General features: G+C 48.8%; 1 protein-coding gene across 2 annotated transcripts in view; it reads left to right on the top strand.

The window, feature by feature from the left end:
• irf7 (interferon regulatory factor 7) overlaps positions 1–23,278 on the top strand; it is a 62,925-nt gene that overhangs the window by 16,630 nt on the left and 23,017 nt on the right. The window contains exons 2-4 of one of the 2 annotated variants that reach the window (XM_068046747.1): positions 10,464–10,640; positions 10,948–11,113; positions 19,678–19,846. In XM_068046747.1, coding sequence (XP_067902848.1) covers positions 10,949–11,113; positions 19,678–19,846 — 334 coding nt within the window. In that variant the 5' untranslated portion in view covers positions 10,464–10,640; position 10,948. Of the gene's footprint in view, positions 1–10,463; positions 10,641–10,698; positions 10,842–10,947; positions 11,114–19,677; positions 19,847–23,278 lie in introns of those variants that run through there. The other variant, XM_068046746.1, reaches the window with a different exon arrangement.

The raw sequence follows: 23,278 nt of genomic DNA, 5'->3' as shown, positions 1-23,278 counted from the left end.
ATGTTGGTTTGGCAATTGTTACTGTATCCCCGACTCATTTCCACCCTGCACCATTTTACCTGTTCATATTTAAAATTCTGGGTCCAATGGTGTTAATCAGAACCCAACACAATTTTTATTGAAGATTGTTGATGTTGACAGTGGGTAATGGGCACTGACACAGAGCACTGACACTGGGGACTGACACTGGGCACTGACACTGGGGACTGACACTGGGCACTGACACAGAGCACTGACACTGGGGACTGACACTGGGCACTGACACTGGGGACTGACACTGGGGACTGACACTGGGGACTGACACTGGGGACTGACACTGGGCACTGACTCTGGGGACTGACACTGGGGACTGACACTGGGGACTGACACTGGGCACTGACGCAGAGCACTGACTCTGGGGACTGACATTGGGCACTGACACTGGGCACTGACTCTGGGGACTGACACTGGGCACTGACACTGGGCACTGACTCTGGGGACTGACACTGGGCACTGACTCTGGGCACTGACTCTGGGCACTGACACTGGGCACTGACACTGGGCACTGACACTGACTCTGGGGACTGACATTGGGCACTGACTCTGGGGACTGACACTGGGCACTGACACAGAGCACTGACTCTGGGGACTGACACTGGGCACTGACACTGGGCACTGACACTGGGCACTGACTCTGGGGACTGACACTGGGCACTGACACTGGGCACTGACTCTGGGGACTGACTCTGGGGACTGACTCTGGGGACTGACACTGGGCACTGACACTGGGCACTGACACTGGGCACTGACACAGAGCACTGACTCTGGGGACTGACACTGGGCACTGACACTGGGCACTGACTCTGGGGACTGACACTGGGCACTGACACTGGGCACTGACACTGGGCACTGACACAGAGCACTGACTCTGGGGACTGACTCTGGGGACTGACACTGGGCACTGACACAGAGCACTGACTCTGGGGACTGACACTGGGCACTGACACTGGGCACTGACACTGGGCACTGACTCTGGGCACTGACACTGGGCACTGACACTGGGCACTGACTCTGGGGACTGACACTGGGCACTGACACTGGGCACTGACACAGAGCACTGACTCTGGGGACTGACACTGGGCACTGACACTGGGCACTGACACAGAGCACTGACTCTGGGGACTGACTCTGGGGACTGACACTGGGCACTGACACAGAGCACTGACTCTGGGGACTGACACTGGGCACTGACACAGAGCACTGACTCTGGGGACTGACACAGAGCACTGACACTGGGCACTGACTCTGGGGACTGACACTGGGCACTGACACTGGGCACTGACACTGGGAACTGACTCTGGGGACTGACACTGGGCACTGACACTGGGCACTGACACTGGGCACTGACACAGAGCACTGACTCTGGGGACTGACACTGGGCACTGACACTGGGCACTGACACAGAGCACTGACTCTGGGGACTGACTCTGGGGACTGACTCTGGGGACTGACACTGGGCACTGACACAGAGCACTGACTCTGGGGACTGACACTGGGCACTGACACAGAGCACTGGCACTGGGCACTGACTCTGGGGACTGACACAGAGCACTGACACTGGGCACTGACTCTGGGGACTGACACTGGGCACTGACACTGGGCACTGACTCTGGGGACTGACACTGGGCACTGACACTGGGCACTGACACTGGGCACTGACACTGGGCACTGACACAGAGCACTGACTCTGGGGACTGACACTGGGCACTGACACTGGGCACTGACACTGGGCACCGACACTGGGCACCGACACTGGGCACTGACTCTGGGGACTGACACTGGGCACCGACACTGAGCACTGACTCTGGGGACTGACACTGGGCACTGACACTGGGCACTGACACTGGGCACTGACACAGAGCACTGACTCTGGGGACTGACTCTGGGGACTGACTCTGGGGACTGACTCTGGGGACTGACACTGGGCACTGACACTGGGCACTGACACAGAGCACTGGCACTGGGCACTGACTCTGGGGACTGACACAGGGCACTGACACAGAGCACTGACAATGGGCACTGGGCACTGACTCTGGGAACTGACACTGGGCATTGACTCTGGGCACTGACACTGGGCACTGACACTGGGGACTGACACTGGGGACTGACACAGAGCACTGACACTGGGCACTCGGCATCGACACAGAGCACTGGCACTGGGCACTGACACCGGGCACTGACTCTGGGGACTGACACTGGGCACTGACTCTGGGGACTGACACTGGGGACTGACTCTGGGGACTGACACTGGGCACTGACACAGAGCACGGACTCTGGGCACTGGCACTGGGCACTGACTCTGGGGAATGACACAGGGCACTGGCACAGAGCACTGACAATGGGCACTGGGCACTGACTCTGGGAACTGACACTGGGCATTGACTCTGGGCACTGACACTGGGCACTGACTCTGGGGACTGACACTGGGCAAAGACACAGAGCACTGACACTGGGCACTCGGCATCGACACAGAGCACTGGCACTGGGCACTGACACCGGGCACTGACTCTGGGGACTGACACTGGGCACTGACACAGAGCACTGACACTGGGCACTGACTCTGGGGACTGACACTGGGTACTGACACAGAGCACTGACACAGAGCACTGACAATGGGCACTGGGCATCGACACTTAGCACTGGCACTGGGCACTGACACTGGGGACTGACACTGGGCACTGACAATGGGTACTGGGCATCGACACTGAGCACTGGCACTGGGCACTGACACTGGGCACTGACTCTGGGTACTGACACTGGGCACTGACACAGAGCACTGACAATGGGGACTGGGCACTGACACAGAGCACTGGCACTGGGCACTGACTCTGGGGACTGACACTGGGCACTGGCACAGAGCACTGACAATGGGGACTGACACTGGGTACTGGGCACTGGCAGTGGGCACTGACAATGGTACTGGGCAGTGACACTGGGCACTGACACTGGACACTGGGCACTGACATTGGACACTGGGTATTGGGTACTGACACTGGGTACTGGCACTGACACAGGTACTGGACAGTGACACTGGGCACTGACACTGGGCACTGCCACTGGCTAATCGGCACTGGCAGTGAGACTGGGTATTGGGCATTGGCACCTGACACTGGGCACTGACACTAGATATTGGGTACAAAGAACAAAGAACAGTACAGCACAGGAACAGGCCATTCAGCCCTCCCATCTTGCGCCGATCTTGAAGCCTGCCGAAACTAACACCTTCTGGCACTCAGCATTGGCATAGGATACTGGGGACTGGTTCATGTGACTGGCGTTGGGAACTGGTTACTGGCGCTGTGTATAAGGGAATTCCAGCACTGATTGTAGCTCATGACAACATGATTCCTCTTTTCCCTGATCACCACAATGATCTTTAGTTTACATCATTTTTTGCAGCCGTTAAAATATAAATGACAGGGAAATGAAAGTGACTTTTATCTGTCTCTGCAGCACAAAATTCATTGACTTATTCATTGTGTTTGATATTACATTTTGCATTGCTATATAAAGTGGAACAGACAGTGTTGATTCAGAGTGACAGGGTGGGTTATCGAAGGGGGCAGAGTGTCTGTGTGAAAGGGTGAAAGAAAGACCTGCAATTCTATAGAGCGCTTCACGACCACTGGACATCTCAAAGTGCTTTACAGCCAATAATGTACTTTTAAAGTGTAGTCACTGCTGTAATGTAGGAAATGCAGCCGACAATTTGCACACAGCAAGATCCCATAATCAGTAATGTGATAATAAACAGATAATTTGGTTTGATGATGGCCAGGACACTGGGGAGAACTCCCCCGCTCACCTTCAAAATAGCGTCCACACGAGAGGGCAGATAGGACCTGGCTAAACATCTCATCTGAAAAAGGGCACATCTGACAGTGCAGCACTCCCTCAGTACTGACCCTCCGATATTGCAGCACTCCCTCAGTACTGACCCACTGGCAGTGCAGCACTCCCTCAGTACTGACCCTCCGATATTGCAGCACTCCCTCAGTACTGACCCACTGGCAGTGCAGCACTCCCTCAGTACGGACCCTCTGACAGTGCAGCACTCCCTCAGTACTGACCCTCTGACAGTGCAGCACTCCCTCAGTACTGAACCTCCGACATTGCAGCACTCCCTCAGTACTGACCCACTGGCAGTGCAGCACTCCCTCAGTACGGACACTCTGACAGTGCAGCATTCCCTCAGTACTGACCCTCCGACATTGCAGCACTCCCTCAGTACTGACCCTCTGACAGTGCAGCACTCCCTCAGTACTGACCCTCTGACAGTGCAGCACTCCCTCAGTACGGACCCTCTGACAGTGCAGCATTCCCTCAGTACTGACCCTCCGACATTGCAGCACTCCCTCAGTACTGACCCTCTGACAGTGCAGCACTCCCTCAGTACTGACTCTCTGACAGTGCAGCACTCCCTCAGTACTGACCCTCTGACAATGCAATGCTCCCTCAGTATGGTCCCTCTGATAGTGCAGCACTCCCTCAGTACTGACCCTCCGACAGTGCAGCACTCCCTCAGTACTGACACTCCGACAGTGCAGCACTCCCTCAGTACTGACCCTCCGACAGTGCAGCACTCCCTCAGTACTGACCCTTCGACAGTGCAGCACTCCCTCAGTACTGACCCTCTGACAATGCAATGCTCCCTCAGTATGGTCCCTCTGATAGTGCAGCACTCCCTCAGTACTGACCCTCCGACAGTGCAGCACTCCCTCAGTACTGACTCTCCGACAGTGCAGCGCTCCCTCAGTACTGACCCTCTGACAATGCGATGCTCCCTCGGTACTGACCCTCCGACAGTGCAGCACTCCCTCAGTACTGACCCTCTGACAATGCGATGCTCCCTCAGTACTGACCCTCCGACAGTGCAGCACTCCCTCAGTACTGACCCTCTGACAATGCGATGCTCCCTCAGTATGGTCCCTCTGATAGTGCAGCATTCCCTCAGTACTGCACTGGAGTGACAGCCTAGATTGTTGTGCTCAAGTCTGGAGTTGGACTTAAACTCACGACAAAGAACAAAGAAAATTACAGCACAGGAACAGGCCCTTCGGCCCTCCAAGCCTACGCCGATCCAAATCCTCGATCTAAACCTGTCGCCTATTTTCTAAGTGTCTGTATCTCTTTACTTCCTGCCCATTCATGTATCTGTCTAGATACATCTTAAAAGACGCCATCGTGCCCGCGTCTACCACCTCCGCTGGCAATGCGTTCCAGGCACCCACCACCCTCTGCGTAAAGAACTTTCCACGCATATCCCCCCTAAACTTTTCCCCTCTCACTTTGAACTCGTGTCCCCTTGTAATTGAATCCCCCACTCTGGGAAAAAGCTTCTTGCTATCCAACCTGTCTATACCTCTTATGATTTTGTACACCTCAATCAGGTCCCCCCTCAACCTTCGTCTTTCTAATGAAAATAATCCTAATCTACTCAACCTCTCTTCATAGCTTGCGCCCTCCATACCAGGCAACATCCTGGTGAACCTCCTCTGCACCCTCTCCAAAGCATCCACATCCTTTTGGTAATGTGGCGACCAGAACTGCACGCAGTATTCCAAATGTGGCCGAACCAAAGTCCTATTCAACTGTAACATGACCTGCCAACTCTTGCACTCAATACCCCATCCGATGAAGGAAAGCATGCCGTATGCCTTCTTGACCACTCTATTGACCTGCATTGCCACCTTCAGGGAACAATGGACCTGAACACCCAAATCTCTCTGTACATCAATTTTCCCCAGGACTTTTCCATTTACTGTATAGTTCACTCTTGAATTGGATCTTCCAAAATGCATCACCTCGCATTTGCCCTGATTGAACTCCATCTGCCATTTCTCTGCCCAACTCTCCAGTCTATCTATATTCTGCTGTATTCTCTGACAGTCCCCTTCACTATCTGCTACTCCACCAATCTTAGTGTCGTCTACAAACTTGCTAATCAGACCACCTATACTTTCCTCCAAATCATTTATGTATATCACAAACAACAGTGGTCTCAGCACGGATCCCTGTGGAACACCACTGGTCACACGTCTCCATTTTGAGAAACTCCCTTCCACTGCTACTCTCTGTCTCCTGTTGCCCAGCCAGTTCTTTATCCATCTAGCTAGTACACCTTGGACCCCATGCGCCTTCATTTTCTCCATCAGCCTACCATGGGGAACCTTATCAAACGCCTTACTGAAGTCCATGTATACGACATCTCCAGCCCTTCCCTCATCAATCAACTTTGTCACTTCCTCAAAGAATTCTATTAAGTTGGTAAGACATGAACTTCCCTGCACAAAACCATGTTGCCTATCACTGATAAGCCCATTTTCTTCCAGATGGGAATAGATCCTATCCCTTAGTATCTTCTCCAACCTTCTGACTCAGAGGTAAATGTGCCACCCATTGAGCCTCAGCTGGGTAGTTGGTTGTGGTAAAGTGTGTGTGAGAGAGTGGGGGGATAGGTTGAATGGAGGGTTCGGGGACTGGGGATGGGGAGATTTGGGGTTGGGGGATGGGTGGATTTGGGGATGGGGATTGGGGGTTTTGGGGTTGGGAGATGGGGGTTTTGGGGTTGGGGATTGGGGGTTTTGGGGTTGGGAGATGGGGGTTTTGGGGTTGGGGGATGGAGATTTTGGGGTTGCGGATGGGGGTTTTTGGGTTGTGGGATGTGGATCTTGGGGTTGGGGGATGGGGGTTTTGGGGTTGGGGGATGGGTGTTTTGGGGTTGGGAGATGGGGGTTTGGGGGTTGGGAGATGGGGGTTTTGGGGTTGGGAGATGGGGGTTTTGGGGTTGGGGGATGGGGGTTTTGGGGTTGGGGGATGTGGGGATTTTGGGGTTGGGGGATTGGTGTTTTAGGGTTGGGGATGGGGATTTTGGGTTTGGGGGATGGGTGTTTTAGGGTTGGGGATGGGGATTGTGGGGTTGGGGGATGGGGGTTTTAGGGTTGGGGATGGGGATTTTGGGGTTGGGGGATGGGGGTTTTGGGTTGGGGATGGGGATTTTGGATTTGGGGGATGGGGGTTTTAGGGTTGGGGGATGGGGATTTTGGGGTTGGGGAGTGGGGGGTTTGGGGTTGGGGAATGGGGGGTTTGGGGTTGGGCGATGGGGATTTTGGGTTTGGGGGATGGGGATTTTGGGGTTGGGGTGGGGGTTTTGAGGTTGGGGAATGGGTGTTTTAGGGTTGGGATGGGGGTTTTGGGGTTGGGGGATGGGGATTTTGAGGTTGGGGGTGGGGGTTTTGGGGTTGGGGGATATTGGTTTTGGGGTTGCAGGATGGGAATTTTGGGGTTGGGGGGTGGGGGTTTTAAGGTTGAGGGATGGAGATTTTGGGGTTGGTGGTGGGGATTTTGGGGTTGGGGGATGGGTGTTTTGGGGTTGGGAGATGGGGGTTTTGAGGTTGGAGGATGGGGGTTTTGGGTTGGGGAATGGGGATTTTGGGGTTGGGGGATGGGGGTTTTAGGTTTGGGGGATGGGTGTTTTAGGGTTGGGGGATGGGTGTTTTAGGGTTGGGGGATAGGGGTTTTAGGGTTGGGGAATGGGGATTTTGGGGTTGGGGGATGGGGGTTTTGGGGTTGGGGGATGGGGATTTTGGGGTCGCGGGATGGGGATTTTGGGGTTGGGGGAAGGGTGTTTTGGGGTTGGGGATGTGGATTTTGGGGTTGCGGGTCTAGGGATTTTGGGGTTGGGGGTGGGGGTTTTGGGGTTTTGGGATGGGGATTTTGGGGTTGGTGGTGGGGATTTTGGGGTTGGGGATGGGTGTTTTGGGGTTGGGAGATGGGGGTTTTGGGGTTGGGGGATGGAGGTTTTGGGGTTGGGGAATGGGGCTTTTGGGGTTGGGGAATGGGGCTTTTGGGGTTGTGGGATGGGTGTTTTAGGGTTGGGGGATGGGGGTTTTGGGGTTGGGGGATGGGGGTTTTGGGGTTGGGGATGGGGGTTTTGGGGTTGGGGGATGTGGGGATTTTGGGGTTGGGGGATGTGGGGATTTTGGGGTTGGGGATTGGGGGTTTTGGGGTTGGGGGATGGGGGTTTTGGGGTTGGGGATGTGGATTTTGGGGTTGGGGATTGGGGGTTTTGGGGTTGGGAGATGGGGGTTTTGGGGTTGGGGGATGGAGATTTTGGGGTTGCGGATGGGGGTTTTTGGGTTGTGGGATGTGGATTTTGGGGTTGGGGGATGGGGGTTTTGGGGTTGGGGGATGGGTGTTTTGGGGTTGGGAGATGAGGGTTTGGGGGTTGGGAGATGGGGGTTTTGGGGTTGGGGTTTTGGGGTTGGGGGATGGGGATTTTGGGGTTGGGGATGGGGGTTTGGGGGTTGGGGATGGGGGTTTTGGGGTTGGGGGATGTGGGGATTTTGGGGTTGGGGGATTGGTGTTTTAGGGTTGGGGATGGGGATTTTGGGGTTGGGGGATGGGGGTTTTGGGGTTGGTGGATGTGGGGATTTTGGGGTTGGGGGATGGGTGTTTTAGGGTTGTGGATGGGGATTTTGGGGTTGGGGATGGGGGTTTGGGGGTTGGGGAAGGGGGTTTTGGGGTTGGGGGATGTGGGGATTTTGGGGTTGGGGGGTGGGTGTTTTAGGGTTGGGGGATGGGGATTTTGGGGTTGAGGATGGGGATTTTGGGGTCGAGGATGGGTGTTTTAGGGTTGGGGGATCGGGATTTTGGGGTTGGAGATGGGGATTTTGGCGTTGGGGGATGGGGGGTTGGGGGTTTTGGGGTTGGGGGATATGGGGATTTTGGGGTTGGAGGATGAGTGTTTTAGGGTTGGGGATGGGGGTTTTGGGGTTGCGGATGGGGGTTTTGGGGTTGGGGATGGGGATTTTGGGGTTGGGGGATGGGGGTTTGGGGGTTGGAGATGGGGGTTTTGGGGTTGGGGATGGGGGCTTTGGGGTTGGGGGATGTGGGGATTTTGGGGTTGGGGGATGCGTGTTTTAGGGTTGGGGGATCGGGATTTTGGGGTCGGGGATGGGTGTTTTAGGGTTGTGGGATGGGGATTTTGGGGTTGGGGGATGGGTGTTTTAGGGTTGGGGATGGGGATTTTGGGGTTGGGGGATGGGTGTTTTTGGGTTGGGGGATTGGGATTTTGGGGTTGGGGATGGGGATTTTTGGGTTGGGGGATGGGGATTTTTGGGTTGGGGGATGGGGGTTTTGGGGTTGGGGATGGGTGTTTTAGGGTTGGGGGGTGGGGGTTTTGGGGTTGGGGGATGGGGGCTTTGGGGTTGGGGGATGGGTGTTTTAGGGTTGGGGGATGGGGGGTTTGGGGTTGGGGGATGTGGGGATTTTGGGTTTGGGGGATGGGTGTTTTAGGGTTGGGGATGGGAATTTTGGGGTTGGGGGATGGGGATTTTGGGGTTGGGGGTGGGGGTTTTGGGGTTGGCGATGGGGATTTTGGGGTTGGGGGATGGGGGTTTGGGGGTTGGGGATGGGGGTTTTGGGGTTGGGGATGTGGGGATTTTGGGGTTGGGGGATGCGTGTTTTAGGGTTGGGGATGGGGATTTTGGGGTTGGGGATGGGGATTTTGGGGTCGGGGATGGGTGTTTTAGGGTTGGGGGATGGGGATTTTGGGGTTGGGGGATGGGTGTTTTCGGGTTGGGGGATGGGGATTTTGGGGTTGGGGATGGGGATTTTGGGGTGGGGGAATGGGGATTTTTGGGTTGGGGGATGAGTGTTTTAGGGTTGGGGGATGGGGATTTTGGGGTTGGGGGATGGGGATTTTTGGGTTGGGGGTGGGGATTTTTGGGGTTGGGGAATGGGGATTTTTGGGTTGGGGGATGGGGATTTTGGGGTTGGGGGGTGGGGATTTTGGGGTTGGGGGATGAGTGTTTTAGGGTTGGGGGATGGGGATTTTGGGGTTGGGGGATGGGAATTTTGGGGTTGGGGGATGGGGATTTTTGGGTTGGGGGATGGGGGTTTTGGGGTTGGGGATGGGTATTTTAGGGTTGGGGAATGGGGGTTTTGGGGTTGGGGATGGGGATTTTGGGGTTGGGGGATGGGTATTTTAGGGTTGGGGGATGGGGGTTTTGGGGTTGGGGGATGGGTGTTTTAGGGTTGGGGGATGGGGTTTTGGGGGTTGGGGGTTGGGGGATGGGGGATTTGGGGTTGGGGAATGGGGATTTTTGGGTTGGGGGATGGGGATTTGGGGTTGGGGGATGGGTATTTTAGGGTTGGGGATGGGGTTTTGGGGGTTGGGGGATGGGGGATTTGGGGTTGGGGAATGGGGATTTTAGGGTTGGGGGATGGGGTTTTGGGGGTTGGGGGATGGGGGATTTGGGGTTGGGGAATGGGGATTTTTGGGTTGGGGGATGGGGGATTTGGGATTTTTGGGTTGGGGGATGGGGTTTTGGGGTTGGGGGATGGGGGTTAATGTTTCCCAAACTTTCCAATGTGAAAAATGAAAGTGCTGTTTTTTTTTCTAAACATCTCTATTTGATCAGGATTGTGATGTCGGTTAAAGAAAATGCTTTTTGAAGCTTCCGGAGTGAATAAACGAACCAATTCTTTTTGGAATAACCGCCGCGGCAAAGGAAAATGAAACTTAAAAATAAATGAAGCTACAATGTGGAGCCGAGTTCATGTGATTTCTGGGAAAGGAAACCGGATTTCCATATTTGGTGAGTTGGAGTCCAACCCCAATATCTGCTGCAAGCTGATGAGTGGAGGCACCAGGTAGTGAGGGTGAACTCCTCCTCCAGAGGGTTTTACTCTGAGCTGCTGTAACTGGTGTATTTGTAGCAGCCACTATAAAACAGGCTGCGGTTTCAGACTGCCTTTGAACTGGAGCAGATTATTGTGACTGCAATGGGCAAACAGAGGTGACTCATTCTCCCTTTGCTCTTGTAGTGTTGTAAAATTCCTTGCCTGCCTGTGCTCTGCATTTACACACAAACCTCTCCGCTGATATCACTTTGCTGTTTACAGAATGAACAACCAGAAGCCGCAGCTGGGACCCTGGTTAATCGAGCAGATTAACAGCGGCAGTTACCATGGGCTGTGCTGGCTGGACCTGGACAAGACGATATTCCGAATCCCCTGGAAACATGCATCCAGGCAGGACCTCTGTGAGGATGATTACAGCATCTTCAAGGTAGGGAGGCTTGCATCAAAGTGCCTTTGTTCTCCTGAGTAGATTTCCAGCCTCAGTCCGCTTTGTCTCTGCAAGTATGAAGGGAGTTCAGGGACGCTGTCTCAGAATGTCTAAACCGGAATTTTTAAAATTATTTTTTGGAATGTGGGTGTCACTGGCCAGTCCAGCATTTATTGCCCATCCCTAATTGTCCTTGAGAAGGTGGTGGTGAGCTGCCTTCTTGAACCACTGCAGCCCATGTGTCAGAGAAGCTGTGGTTCAGTAAATATCACCAACACCTGTCACAAAGTCCTGGATTCAAATCCCCACTCCACAGACTTCAGCCCACAATCCAGACAGACACTCCCACTGCAGTACTGAGGGAGTGCTGCACTGTCGCAGGGTCAGTACTGAGGGAGTGCTGCACTGTCGCAGGGTCAGTACTGAGGGAGTGCTGCACTGTCGCAGGGTCAGTACTGAGGGAGTGCTGCACTGTCGCAGGGTCAGTACTGAGGGAGTGCTGCACTGTCGCAGGGTCAGTACTGAGGGAGTGCTGCACTGTCGCAGGGTCAGTACTGAGGGAGTGCTGCACTGTCGCAGGGTCAGTACTGAGGGAGTGCTGCACTGTCGCTGGGTCAGTACTGAGGGAGTGCTGCACTGTCGCTGGGTCAGTACTGAGGGAGTGCTGCACTGTCGCTGGGTCAGTACTGAGGGAGTGCTGCACTGTCGCAGGGTCAGTACTGAGGGAGTGCTGCACTGTCGCAGGGTCAGTACTGAGGGAGTGCTGCACTGTCGCAGGGTCAGTACTGAGGGAGTGCTGCACTGTCAGAGGGTCAGTACTGAGGGAGTGCTGCACTGTCAGAGGGTCAGTACAGATGGAGCGCTGCACTGTCGGAGGGTCAGTACAGATGGAGCGCTGCACTGTCGGAGGGTCAGTACAGATGGAGCGCTGCACTGTCGGAGGGTCAGTACTGAGGGAGCGCTGCACTGTCGGAGGGTCAGTACTGAGGGAGCGCTGCACTGTCGGAGGGTCAGTACTGAGGGAGCGCTGCACTGTCGGAGGGTCAGTACTGAGGGAGCGCTGCACTGTCGGAGGGTCAGTACTGAGGGAGTGCTGCACTGTCGGAGGTGCTGTCTTTCAGACGAGATGCTAATTCGAAGCCCCATCAGCCCCCTCAGGTGGATGTAAAAGAATCCACGGAATCTCTTGAAGACAGCACGGTTATTATTCCGGCCAGTATTTATCCCTCATTCAACATCACACGAACAGATTGTCTGCTCATTATCACATTGTTGTTTGTGGGATCTTGCCATGTCCAAATTGCCTGTCTCATTTCCTACATTACAAAATTGGCTGTAAAGCAATATGAGATGTCTGGTGGTTATGAAAGGAGCTATATAAATGCAAGTTTTTCTTTGCATGGGGGCCTTTCCCTCCGGGATTTCCTGTTTCGAGTTGGATGGGTTTTACGAGATTGCACACTGATGGTTGAATTCTCTTTGAAGTTCAGTTTAGATTGGCGTCTGTATTTTTCAATGAATGTTATTTTAATATTGGTGTTAAACATGTAAAGTAAGTGTCTTACTGTCAGTGCTGAAGTAAGACCAGTCAGCAAATCTCAGTAGGAAATGTTCTGTTCAATGTCTGGAACCCAGACCACAACTCACATTGTTATTGCTGACTTACCCATGTGTGCTTCAAACAAAATCATTAGTTCAGCTGCTACCTTGGCAGCTACTTGGTGTTCTAGGACATAGCATTCTACCCATGACAGGTTCTCTACTGTTCAGGTACGAGAATTACGAGGAATAAGAACGCTCAAAGCCCAAATTAAATCTTGATATATTTCCGAGGTTTGTTCGGGATACTCGTTAGCAATACAAAACACCTATTAGTCACAAATATGTAAAAAGTGGTTATGCATACGATCACCCAGTGAATTGTCACTTCCTGTTGATTGTGTTCTTCAGCAACTGAGCAAGATGCTCGGCTGCAGCTCTGAACCCTCTTTACAATGAGCTTTATTCACCTCTTTTCCAAGGTGAGCAATGATGTTTCATTGACAGGAATACACTGTCCCGTCAAAGTTCACCTGAAGCTACAATTGTCCAATGAGGCATCTAATTCTTTGTTCAAACCACAAAGTTGAATCCCACCTTGACAAATTCCATGTTTCTTAAACCATTTTTTTCCAATAATTTACCATCAATCTTGGATGCTGCAGATGTCTTTAGATCGGATAAAGGGGAACCGGTGGATGTACTGCACTTAGATTTCCAGAGGCGTTTGATAAGGTGCCACATCAAAGGTTATTGCAGAAAATAAAAGCTCATGGTGTAGAGGGTAACATATTGGCATGGATAGCAGATTGGCTCGTTAACAGGAAACAGAGGGTGGGCATAAATGGGTGATTTTCTGGTTGGCAAGATGTAACGAGTGGTGTGCCACAGGGATCTGTGCTGGGGCCTCAACTTCTTACAATTTATATAAATGACTTAGATGAAGGGACTGAAGGTATGGTTGCTAAATTTGCTGATGACACAAAGATAGGTAGGAAAGTAGACTGCGAAGATGACATAAGGAGGCAACAAAGAGATATAGATAGGTTAAGTGAGTGGAAAAAGATCTGGCAAATGCAGTATAATGTGGGAAAATGTGAAATTGTCCATTTTGGCAGGAAGAATAAAAAGGAAGCATATTATCTAAATGGTGAGAGATTGCAGAGCTCTGAGATGCAGAGGGATCTGGGTGTCCTAGTGCATGAATCACAAAAGGTTAGTATGCAGGTACAGCAAGTAATTAGGAAAGCTAATAGAATGTTATCATTTATTGTGAGGGGAATTGAATACAAAAGTAGGGAGGTTATGCTTCAGCTATACAGAGCATTGGTGAGACCACATCTGGAGTACTGTGTACAGTACTGGTCTCCTTTATTTAAGGAAGGACGTAAATACATTGGAAGCAGTTCAGAGAAGGTTTACTAGACTAATACCTGGGATGACGGGCTGTCTTATAAGGGAAAGATTGGACAGGCTAGGTTTGTATCTGCTGGAATTGAGAAGAGTAAGAGGTGACTTGATTGAAACATATAAGATCCTGAGGGGTCTTCACAGGGTGGATGTGGAAAGGATACTTCCCCTTGTGGGAGAATCTAGAACTAGGGGTCACTGTTTAAAAATAAGGGGTTGCCCATTTAAGACAGAGATGAGGAGAGATTTTTTCTCAGAGGATTGTGAGTCTTTGGAATTCTCTTCCTCAAAAGGCAGTGGAAGCAGAGTCTTTGAATATTTTTCAGGCAGAGGTAGATAGATTCTTGATAAGCAAGAGGGTGAAAAGTTATCGGGGGTAGGTGGAAATGTGGAATAATCAGTTCAGCCATGAACTTATTGAATGGCGGAGCAGGCTCGAGGGGCTGAGTGGCCTACTCCTGTTCCTAATCCGTATGTTCATACGTTATCAGCACACACAACAGCAGTTTATTTTCCTGGTCACATTCCAAAACCAGCAAGATAATTAAACAATTACAGTCCCTCAAATGACTGACGTCTTAGAAGTTGTTGCTCAGTGAATTAAAAACAAGGTTATCTGATATGAGGAAGCACAGAAAAACACACGTAACTGAACTTCTTTGGATTTTAGAAGAAGACAAACCCTGTCATCATCAATCAATGGCAGCTTGTGCTAACTTCTTGCAGCTTCCGAGTAAACTTTACACCACTTAAGTCAGCTGAATTAACATTTTTTAAACTGGTTTAACCATGCCTATCTTTTATCCCAGTGGTTAGGTTTTACAACCCCATTTAGGTAATTTATCAGTGAGTAGCTGGTACTTGTGGCACAGAGTGCCAGTCTGCTCCTCCGCAGAAGAGGAAATTAGTGGGGATATTTAGAGAAACAGAGCTTCTGTCTTCTATCGAGCAGAACAAGAGGGCTTTCAAAACTGAACTTGTTTAAAATCTGCTTACAAGTTTGTTCGTATTAACTGAAATTGATTTATCAGCTCAGTAACCTTCCAATGTGCAAATTGATTTTACCAATTGACATTCCACAGTCATCAGCCTGACATCTGTTAACTGGGTCCCATTTAAGAATTCAATTCTGTGTCAGTGACTGTATATCTTTTTGTGTTGTGCATGTATTGACCTTTGTGCCTGTCTATGTATATATTTATGTGCCTGTGCATGTATTGCTGTCTGTCTGTGGGTGTATATTCCTGTGTCTGTGTATTTATACCCCTGTCTATATATCGTTATGTGTATATCCCTGTGTGTCATCTGTATATTCCCATGTGTCTTTTTTTTTATTCATTCATGGGATGTGGGTGTCGCTGGCAAGGCCAGCATTTATTGCTCATCCCTAATTGCCCTTGAAAGGTGCTGTGTATATTCCTCTGTGTGTATGTGTATATTTCTGCACGTTAACATTTAAAAACAGTGTTCAGCAGAGTGCAGGAACGTAAAGCAAAGAACAAACTAAACACTGGTGAGACTCCATGGATGAATAGAGTCATAGGGAATAATAATGGGGCAGACATTAAGTACATTGACAGCAGAGGAATGCAGGATAAGAGACAATACAAAGAAATTTGGAGAAAAATCAAAAAAACAGTGAGGAAGGCAAAGAGGAAATATGAAATTAAATTGTCAAGGAACATAAAACAAAATAGTAAAATATTTTACAGGCATGTCAATTTTTAAAAAAGGAAGTCTGTGATGGGAATATGACCATTAAGGGATAGACAGGATAATATCACAGGTAATGATAGAGAGATAGCAGAAATATTAAATAAAAATTTATCTTCGGTATTTACCAGAGAGACAGAAAAGGCAGACATGGCATTGAATGATGAGATAAGTGCATTTAAATAAATTGAATAAATTAATCGAACTCAAAGAGGATAAAGCCCATGGTCTGGATGGATTGCATCCACGCATTTTAACAGAATCTCGGGAAGAGACAGCAGAGGCTTTACTAGACATATTTAATAATTTGTTAGAAAAAGATGCAGTGCCAGAAGACTGGGGGATAGCTAATGTAATGCCTATATTTAAGAAGGGTGACAGAACATGCCCAGGGAATTATAGGCCAGTCATCTTAATATCAGTGGTAGGAAAACAATGGAATCCCAACTAAAGGAGAGAATAGAAGAACATTTAGAAAAGAGAAAAATATAATAATGAATAGTCAGCATGAATTTCAAAAGGGAAAATCTTATTTGACCAAGCTTATTGAATTTTTTGAGGAGGTAACAGAGACTGTGGGCAATGGTAATGCAGCAGATGAAATTTCTCTGGATTTTCAAAAGGCCTACGATAAGATGCCCCAAAATAGACTGATGAATAAGGTCAGAGAATGCAGAGTCAGGGGACAAGTGCCAGAATGGATTGCTAGCTGGCTTCAAGACAGAAAGCAGAGAGTGGGAGTAAAGGGTAGTTATTCAGAGTGGCAGAAGTTGGGAACTGGTTCCACAAGGATCAGTGCTGGGTCCACTGCTGTTCACAATTTACATCGGGAAATCAAAACACAATTTCTAAATTTGTGGATTGCACCAAATTGGGAGGGCGGGGAGAGATAGTCAATATTGAGGAGGACTGCAACAAATTACAGGAGGACATTAATAAACAGAATGGGTAGATAATTGGCAAATGAAATTCAACACAGAGAAATGTGAGGTAGTACATTTTGGTAGAAAGAATAGGGAGGCCACTCATTATTTGGAAGGTGTGAGTCTAGGTAGGGTAGAGGAGTAAAGGCATCTCAGAGTACAAATACACCAATCACTAATAGTTTTGCCACAGGTTAGCAAGGCCATAAAAAGGCAGAGCAAGCACTAGGGTTTATTTCTAAAGGGGTAGAATTGAAAAGTGGGGAAGTTATACTAAACCTATATCGAACCTTGTTTAGACCAAACTCACAGATTGTGTGCAGTTCTGGTCACCATATTATTAAAAGTTGTTACGACCATGTGAGAAAGGGGTCTAGGGTTCCCTTTCAGCCTTCACCTGGTCTTACTGTAACAGGGTTTAATTTTAAACACACCGTGTTTCTCAGCTCCCCCTTGGTGAATCCTTATTCACCACTTTTCAATTATAAGACAAAGAAGCCAGCACAAACAGGTTTTCTTCAGTTTAAAGAAGAAAAGTTGAAATTTATTACATTTGAACTTAAACTCTTAATTCAGTTGATGCCTACGAATGCACGACGTGCCCACACTTGCTTGCATACACAAGGCATACATGCAAATAGAGACAGAAAAGAGCAGAAGAAAAATAAAGTGGAAAAGTTTGAGGCAATATCTGAAGAGTTTTTGTTACAGTTCTTCGAGCTCACTGTAGAGTCCTTGATTGTAGGTAGATCTTGCTTTTCGTTGGGTCCCAGTATTCTTCGTAAACCTTGTTCGCTGAAAGAGACTTTTCTCTCTTGGGTTCATGTGTCTTTAGTGGATTTAGAGGCTTGTGAGAAGAGAAGGGAGCAGAAAGGAGAGATTTTCTCAGTCCAGGAGCAAACAGAAACTCTGAGTTCAAACAGTTCGTACAATTCAGAAAAACCCAGGTTGTCAAGCAGGTTAGTCATGTGACTGACTGGTCTGACCACGTCTTGGATTGTATCACCTTAGCAGTCTCTGGAATGCTCCTCTTATACACAATACCTGGTGATCAAGGTCCATTGTGGGTTGAATGTGTCAGGGAATGGTCCTTTGTCCTTCCAATCACCGTCTGCTAATATGCAAATGTCTTTTCCAGCCACGGCTGATCTGTTTAACAAGTCCTTTCTTCACTCCAGTAACAGTTTAAAATCAATGTTCATGACAAAATTAATGTGCCTCATCCTTGGCAGGTGGGGGCCTTATATGATAAAAGGATATAGAGAGGCACTGGAGAGGGTGCAGAGAAGATTTACAAGGATAATACCAGAAATGTGTGGGTATACATATCAGGAAAGGACTGACAGGCTGGGTCTCTTTTCTCTTGAGAAAGGAGAAGCTGAATGGTGACCAAATAGAAGTCTTGAAAATTATGGAAGGTTTTGATCGAGTGGATACAGAGAGAATGTTTCCACTTGTGGGGAAGAGCAAAACTAGAGACCATCACTATAAGAGTCACCAATAATTCCAATAGGGAATTCAGAAGAAACTTCTTTACTCAGAGAGTGGTGAGAAAACAGAACTCGCTACCACAGGAAATGGTTGAGGTGAATAGTATCAATACATTTAAGGGTAAGTTACACAAGCACATGAGGGAGAAGGGAAGAGAGGATTACGATGATAGATTTAGATAAGGGAAGATGGAAGGAGGCTCGAGTCGAGCATAAACACCAGCATGGACTGGTTGGGCCGAATGGCCTGTTTCTGTGCTGTGTGTAATCCTGTGTGTATTTATATTCCTGTGGGTGAAAGCTTCCTATTTGTATGTATCTAGTTTCTAAGTAGGGTTTGTCAGTTGATCATTTCCAGACATCAGATAACCGCCTCTCACCAGTGATTAAAATCTCAAACAGCAGACTTTCTTGAGTTACCACTGTCTGAATATGTTGTTAATCTAATGAGTATGTTAGTATGTTGTTAATCTGCCAGTGTCACTGTGCTGGCCTGCGGTTAGCAGCTTGTGAGATGGTTTGAGCATTCTGAGGTTGGTGATTTGCCAGCTCACCCAAACACCTGGCACAGCTGCCAACGGCTGCGATACTCGTCACACAGGAGGAATGGCAGTGGGTATTTCTTTAAAGGAAATAAATCAATGGTTTAACATTCCCGCCATGCAGCCTCCCACAACAGGAGGCCAATGTGACTGACAAAGACATGGAAATTTAACATGGTTTAATGTGGTCTGTGTCTGCAATAATAACATGGAAATACTAATTAGAACACAATGCTGCAGTAACACGGGACGACTTGATGCATTACCCACATCACTGAGTCTCCGATGACAGCAATCATCACCTGCTTAAATAGAAAGACAATTTCTCTCGTGCCTTTTTCATCCGCAGCACATCCAATAAACAGCCGGTGTAGTATTTATGAAATGCAGCAGTCAATGTGTGCACAGCAAGATCCCACGAACAGCAATGACATAATGACCAGATAAAGAGTTATTATCGATGTTAGCTGAGGGACAAATATTGGGCATGACAACCTCCTAACCCTAACCCTAACCCTCAAGCTCTTCTTCAAATAACGCCATGGGATCTTTCATCTTCACCTGAGACGACAGATAGGGACTCGCTTTAACATCTTACCAATGTCCAGTCATGGTCAGTGCGCAGCTCTCTCATCTCCGAATCAGAATGTTGTGGGTTCAAGACCCACTCCAGAGACTTAGGCAAATAGCCCAGCTGATACTGAGGGAGCGCTGCACTGTCGGAGGGTCAGTGCTGAGGGAGCGCTGCACTGTCGGAGGGTCAGTGCTGAGGGAGCGCTGCACTGTCGGAGGGTCAGTGCTGAGGGAGCGCTGCACTGTCGGAGGGTCAGTCCTGAGGGAGCGCTGCACTGTCGGAGGGTCAGTACTGAGGGAGTGCTGCATTGTCTTCATACTGCTATCCTTCAGCACTGCTGATTGGTAAGAAGTTTTGCCCTTTCTTTTTGCAGGGTTGGGCAATAGTGAGCGGGAAATTCACTGACGGGCCACCCAAATGGAAAACTAACTTTCGATGCGCCCTGAACACTATTGAATCATTCATTTTGCTGGAGGACAACTCAAAGGCGTCCTCTGATCCACATAAAATCTACTCCATCACCGGCCAGAACCCCAATGCAAGTAGGTATAACTCGAATACTTTGAACACAGAAGCGAACATTGTGTCTATGTTCCCTTTCACAGAAAAGGACTGAGCTGTATGGAGTTTGGTTCCGGATCAGCCACGGTTTCATTGAATAGCAGTACACACTAGAGGGGCTAAATGGCCTCCTTCATTGCATGCATGTCTGTGCACGCGTGTCTGTGTCATGTGTGCACGTTTTTGACAATCTCCACCTTGTTGGTTCCTCAGTATTCGTTCACTGTGTTGTTTACTGTTCTGGGTTATTGCAGCTGTAGCCTGTTTTGTCAGCTTCAGATACATTAATATCAACAGCACAATACGGCTTTAAACACCAGCACAGGACTATGTTACTGTGCTAATTTAAATCTCAAGAGATGAGGCCAGTGTTGGAGCTTATTTCTCCAGTCTTGGGTGGAAAAGTACATTGTAGAGTCATCAAGCTTTTATTAATTTGTTTGTGGGATATGGGCACCGCTGACTTGGCCAACATTTATTGTCCATCCCTAATTGCCATCAAACTGACTGACTTGCTAGGCCATTTCAGAGGGCATGTAAGAGTCAACCACATTGCTGTGGGTCTGGAGTCACATGTTGGCCAGACCGGGTAAGGATGGTAGATTTCTTTCTATAAAGGGCATGAGTGAACCAGATGGGTTTTTACAACAATGGACAATGGTGTCATGATCACCATTAGGAGTGGCGCAGTGGTTAGCACCGCAGTCTCACAGCTCCAGCGACCCAGGTTCAATTCTGGGTACTGCCTGTGCGGAGTCTGCCTGTGACCGCGTGGGTTTTCGCCAGGTGCTCCGGTTTCCTCCCACAGCCAAAGACTTACAGGGTGATGGGTAAATTGGCCATTGTAAATTGCCCCTAGTGTAGGTAGGTGGTAGGGAATATGGGATGACTGTAGGGTTAGTATAAATGGGTGGTTGTTGGTCGGCACAGACTCGGTGGGCCGAAGGGCCTGTTTCAGTGCTGTATCTCCAAATAAAAAAAAATAGACTAGCTTTTTTTAAAAATTCCAGATTTATTAATTGAATTCAAATTTCGCCATCTGCCATCGTGGGATTTGAACCCATGTCCCCAGAGCACTAGTCTGGGCCTCTGGGTTACTAGTCCAGTGACATTACCAATATGCCACCACATCCCTATCTAGGCCTGCCCCATGGCATATGACCTGGAGCTGTGGTTGCCCACCCTTTACAATTGCCTTAGAGTCTCCAGGAATTAACAGTTAATCTCTCGGACACTGCTCTAAAATCACTGGGGCAATGAATAATTGTTTTAAAAATAAGCAAAAACGTTTAGCAAGATTTTATTAGTTAAACTGATATTGGACTTGGGGAATGGGGGAGGAAAGCTGTTTGACATTTTATTTGCTCGTGGGATGTGGGTGTCACTGGCAAGGCCAGCATTTATTGCCCATTCCTCGTTTCCCATCAGAAGGTGGCGGTGAGCTGCCATCTTGAATCACTGCAGTCCATATGGTGTCAGTGAAGAATCCTCCAATCAGGTAACCGGGAGTCTGTTTGCTTTCTGATTGACCGTGGATGTCATGAGAATTGACGTGTTCGGGACCAATGGTGGGACTAGTTAGGTCCCAGCTGCAGTATTTAGATATGTGGAGCAATGGAATAATCTGGGATTGTTCTCTTTAGAGCAGGATTAAGAGGAGATTTAATAGAGGGATTGAAAATCCTGAGGGGTTTTGATAGAGTAAATAAGGAGAAACTGTTTCCAGTGGCAGGAGGGTCAGTAACCAGAGGATAAAGATTTAAGATAATTGGCAAAAGAACCATAGGGGAAGATGAGAGGTTTTTTTTCACACAATGAGTTGTTGTGATCTGGAATCTGCTGCTGGAAAGGGCGGTGGAAGCAGATCCAATAATAACTTTCTAAAGGGAATTGCAGAAATACTCAAAGGAAACATTTGCAGGGCTCTGGGGAAAGAGTGGGGGGAGTGGCACTAATTGGATAGGTCTTTCAAATGTTACAAAGATTTCTATTTTTTTCTATTAAAACTTGGGATTCTATATTTTAAAAACTGAAAAGGATTTCAATTCCATTGAATCATCTGGAAATGGCTGAACTTTGTGTTTTTTTAAAAAGAAAAAAAGGTTTGAGACTGAGTTTGACCCGAGTGTGGAATGTAAACAGTTGCTGGAAAACACCTGTTTGCAAAAAACCCAGCAGGAGAGTTGTTTTCTGACCTGAAGGGACAAAGGAGTGATTTATGGTGGCCATGTGACTTGTTTCTGGAAAGTTTAGTTTCAATTTGAACTTTTTTTTTCGTAGTTTAGTTTAGAGATACAGCACTGAAACAGGCCCTTCAGCCCACCGAGTCTGTGCCGAACATCAACCACCCATTTATACTAATCCTACCCTAATCCCATATTCCCACCAAACATCCCCACCTGTCCCTATATTTCCCTACCACCTACCTATACTAGGGGCAATTTATAATGGCCAATTAACCTATCAACCTGCAAGTCTTTGGCATGTGGGAGGAAACCGGAGCACCCGGAGGAAACCCACGCAGACACAGGGAGAACTTGCAAACTCCACACAGGCAGTACCCAGAATTGAACCCGAGTCGCTGGAGCTGTGAGGCTGTGGTGCTAACCACTGCGCCACTGTGCCGCCCACAATCAGTAGTTGTTTCTGTCTGGAGAGGAGAAAAACTGCCCACCTTTCTCTTTGAAAAGGAATCCTGCATCTCTGGAGAAGTAATCCTGTATTTCAATTGTGGCAGATTCCTATTTCCTCCTGTCTTTGAAGAATCCCTGTACTAAGCAGTACTGTTGCCTCCTGTGTTTTAAGAAATCCTGAATGTTTGCAGACACCTTGCATCTTTAAAAGATTTGAACCGAATGTGTAAGAATTGACACCAGTTGCCGCATACCTGATGGAAGACCTTTGTAAAGCTTCTGCAGTTGACTTTCTTTGCACACCTACCCAAAACAGACTGTTCATCAACCTCACCCAGAAAGACTCTGAGTAACATCCAACTATTCAACTTTGGGACACTTCGCCAAACCAAAGGACTCCTAGATCTTTTCAGACAAAGTTTTTATTTTTATTCCTTTGAAACAGCTGTAAACAAAATCCCTTTTTCCAGTTAACCAGTTTTTGGATGTATGTGCAATTACATGAGGGCAAGGATAATAATAAGGGGCTTTAATATTTCAATTAGCATATATATTTACTTCATTATTGGTTAAGACTTGGTTTTATAGTAAACAGATAATTTTGTGGTTAGTGTGTTCTATTCTAGGAAAATAGAGTCTGTGATTGACCGTATCAGTAAGTGGGAAAATGTAAATATATGTTGTGACCTGTGAAGAAGTGGGACTGAATTAACAGGGCACTCCTCCCAGCTCAGTCGTAACACAAAGAGCCAGCACAGGCACAATGGACCAAACGGCCTC

This window comes from Heterodontus francisci, chromosome 14 (assembly GCF_036365525.1).
Source record: "Heterodontus francisci isolate sHetFra1 chromosome 14, sHetFra1.hap1, whole genome shotgun sequence".
In the NCBI taxonomy this organism is placed as follows: Eukaryota; Metazoa; Chordata; class Chondrichthyes; order Heterodontiformes; family Heterodontidae; genus Heterodontus; species Heterodontus francisci.
This window is presented reverse-complemented; position numbering and strand designations above follow the sequence as displayed.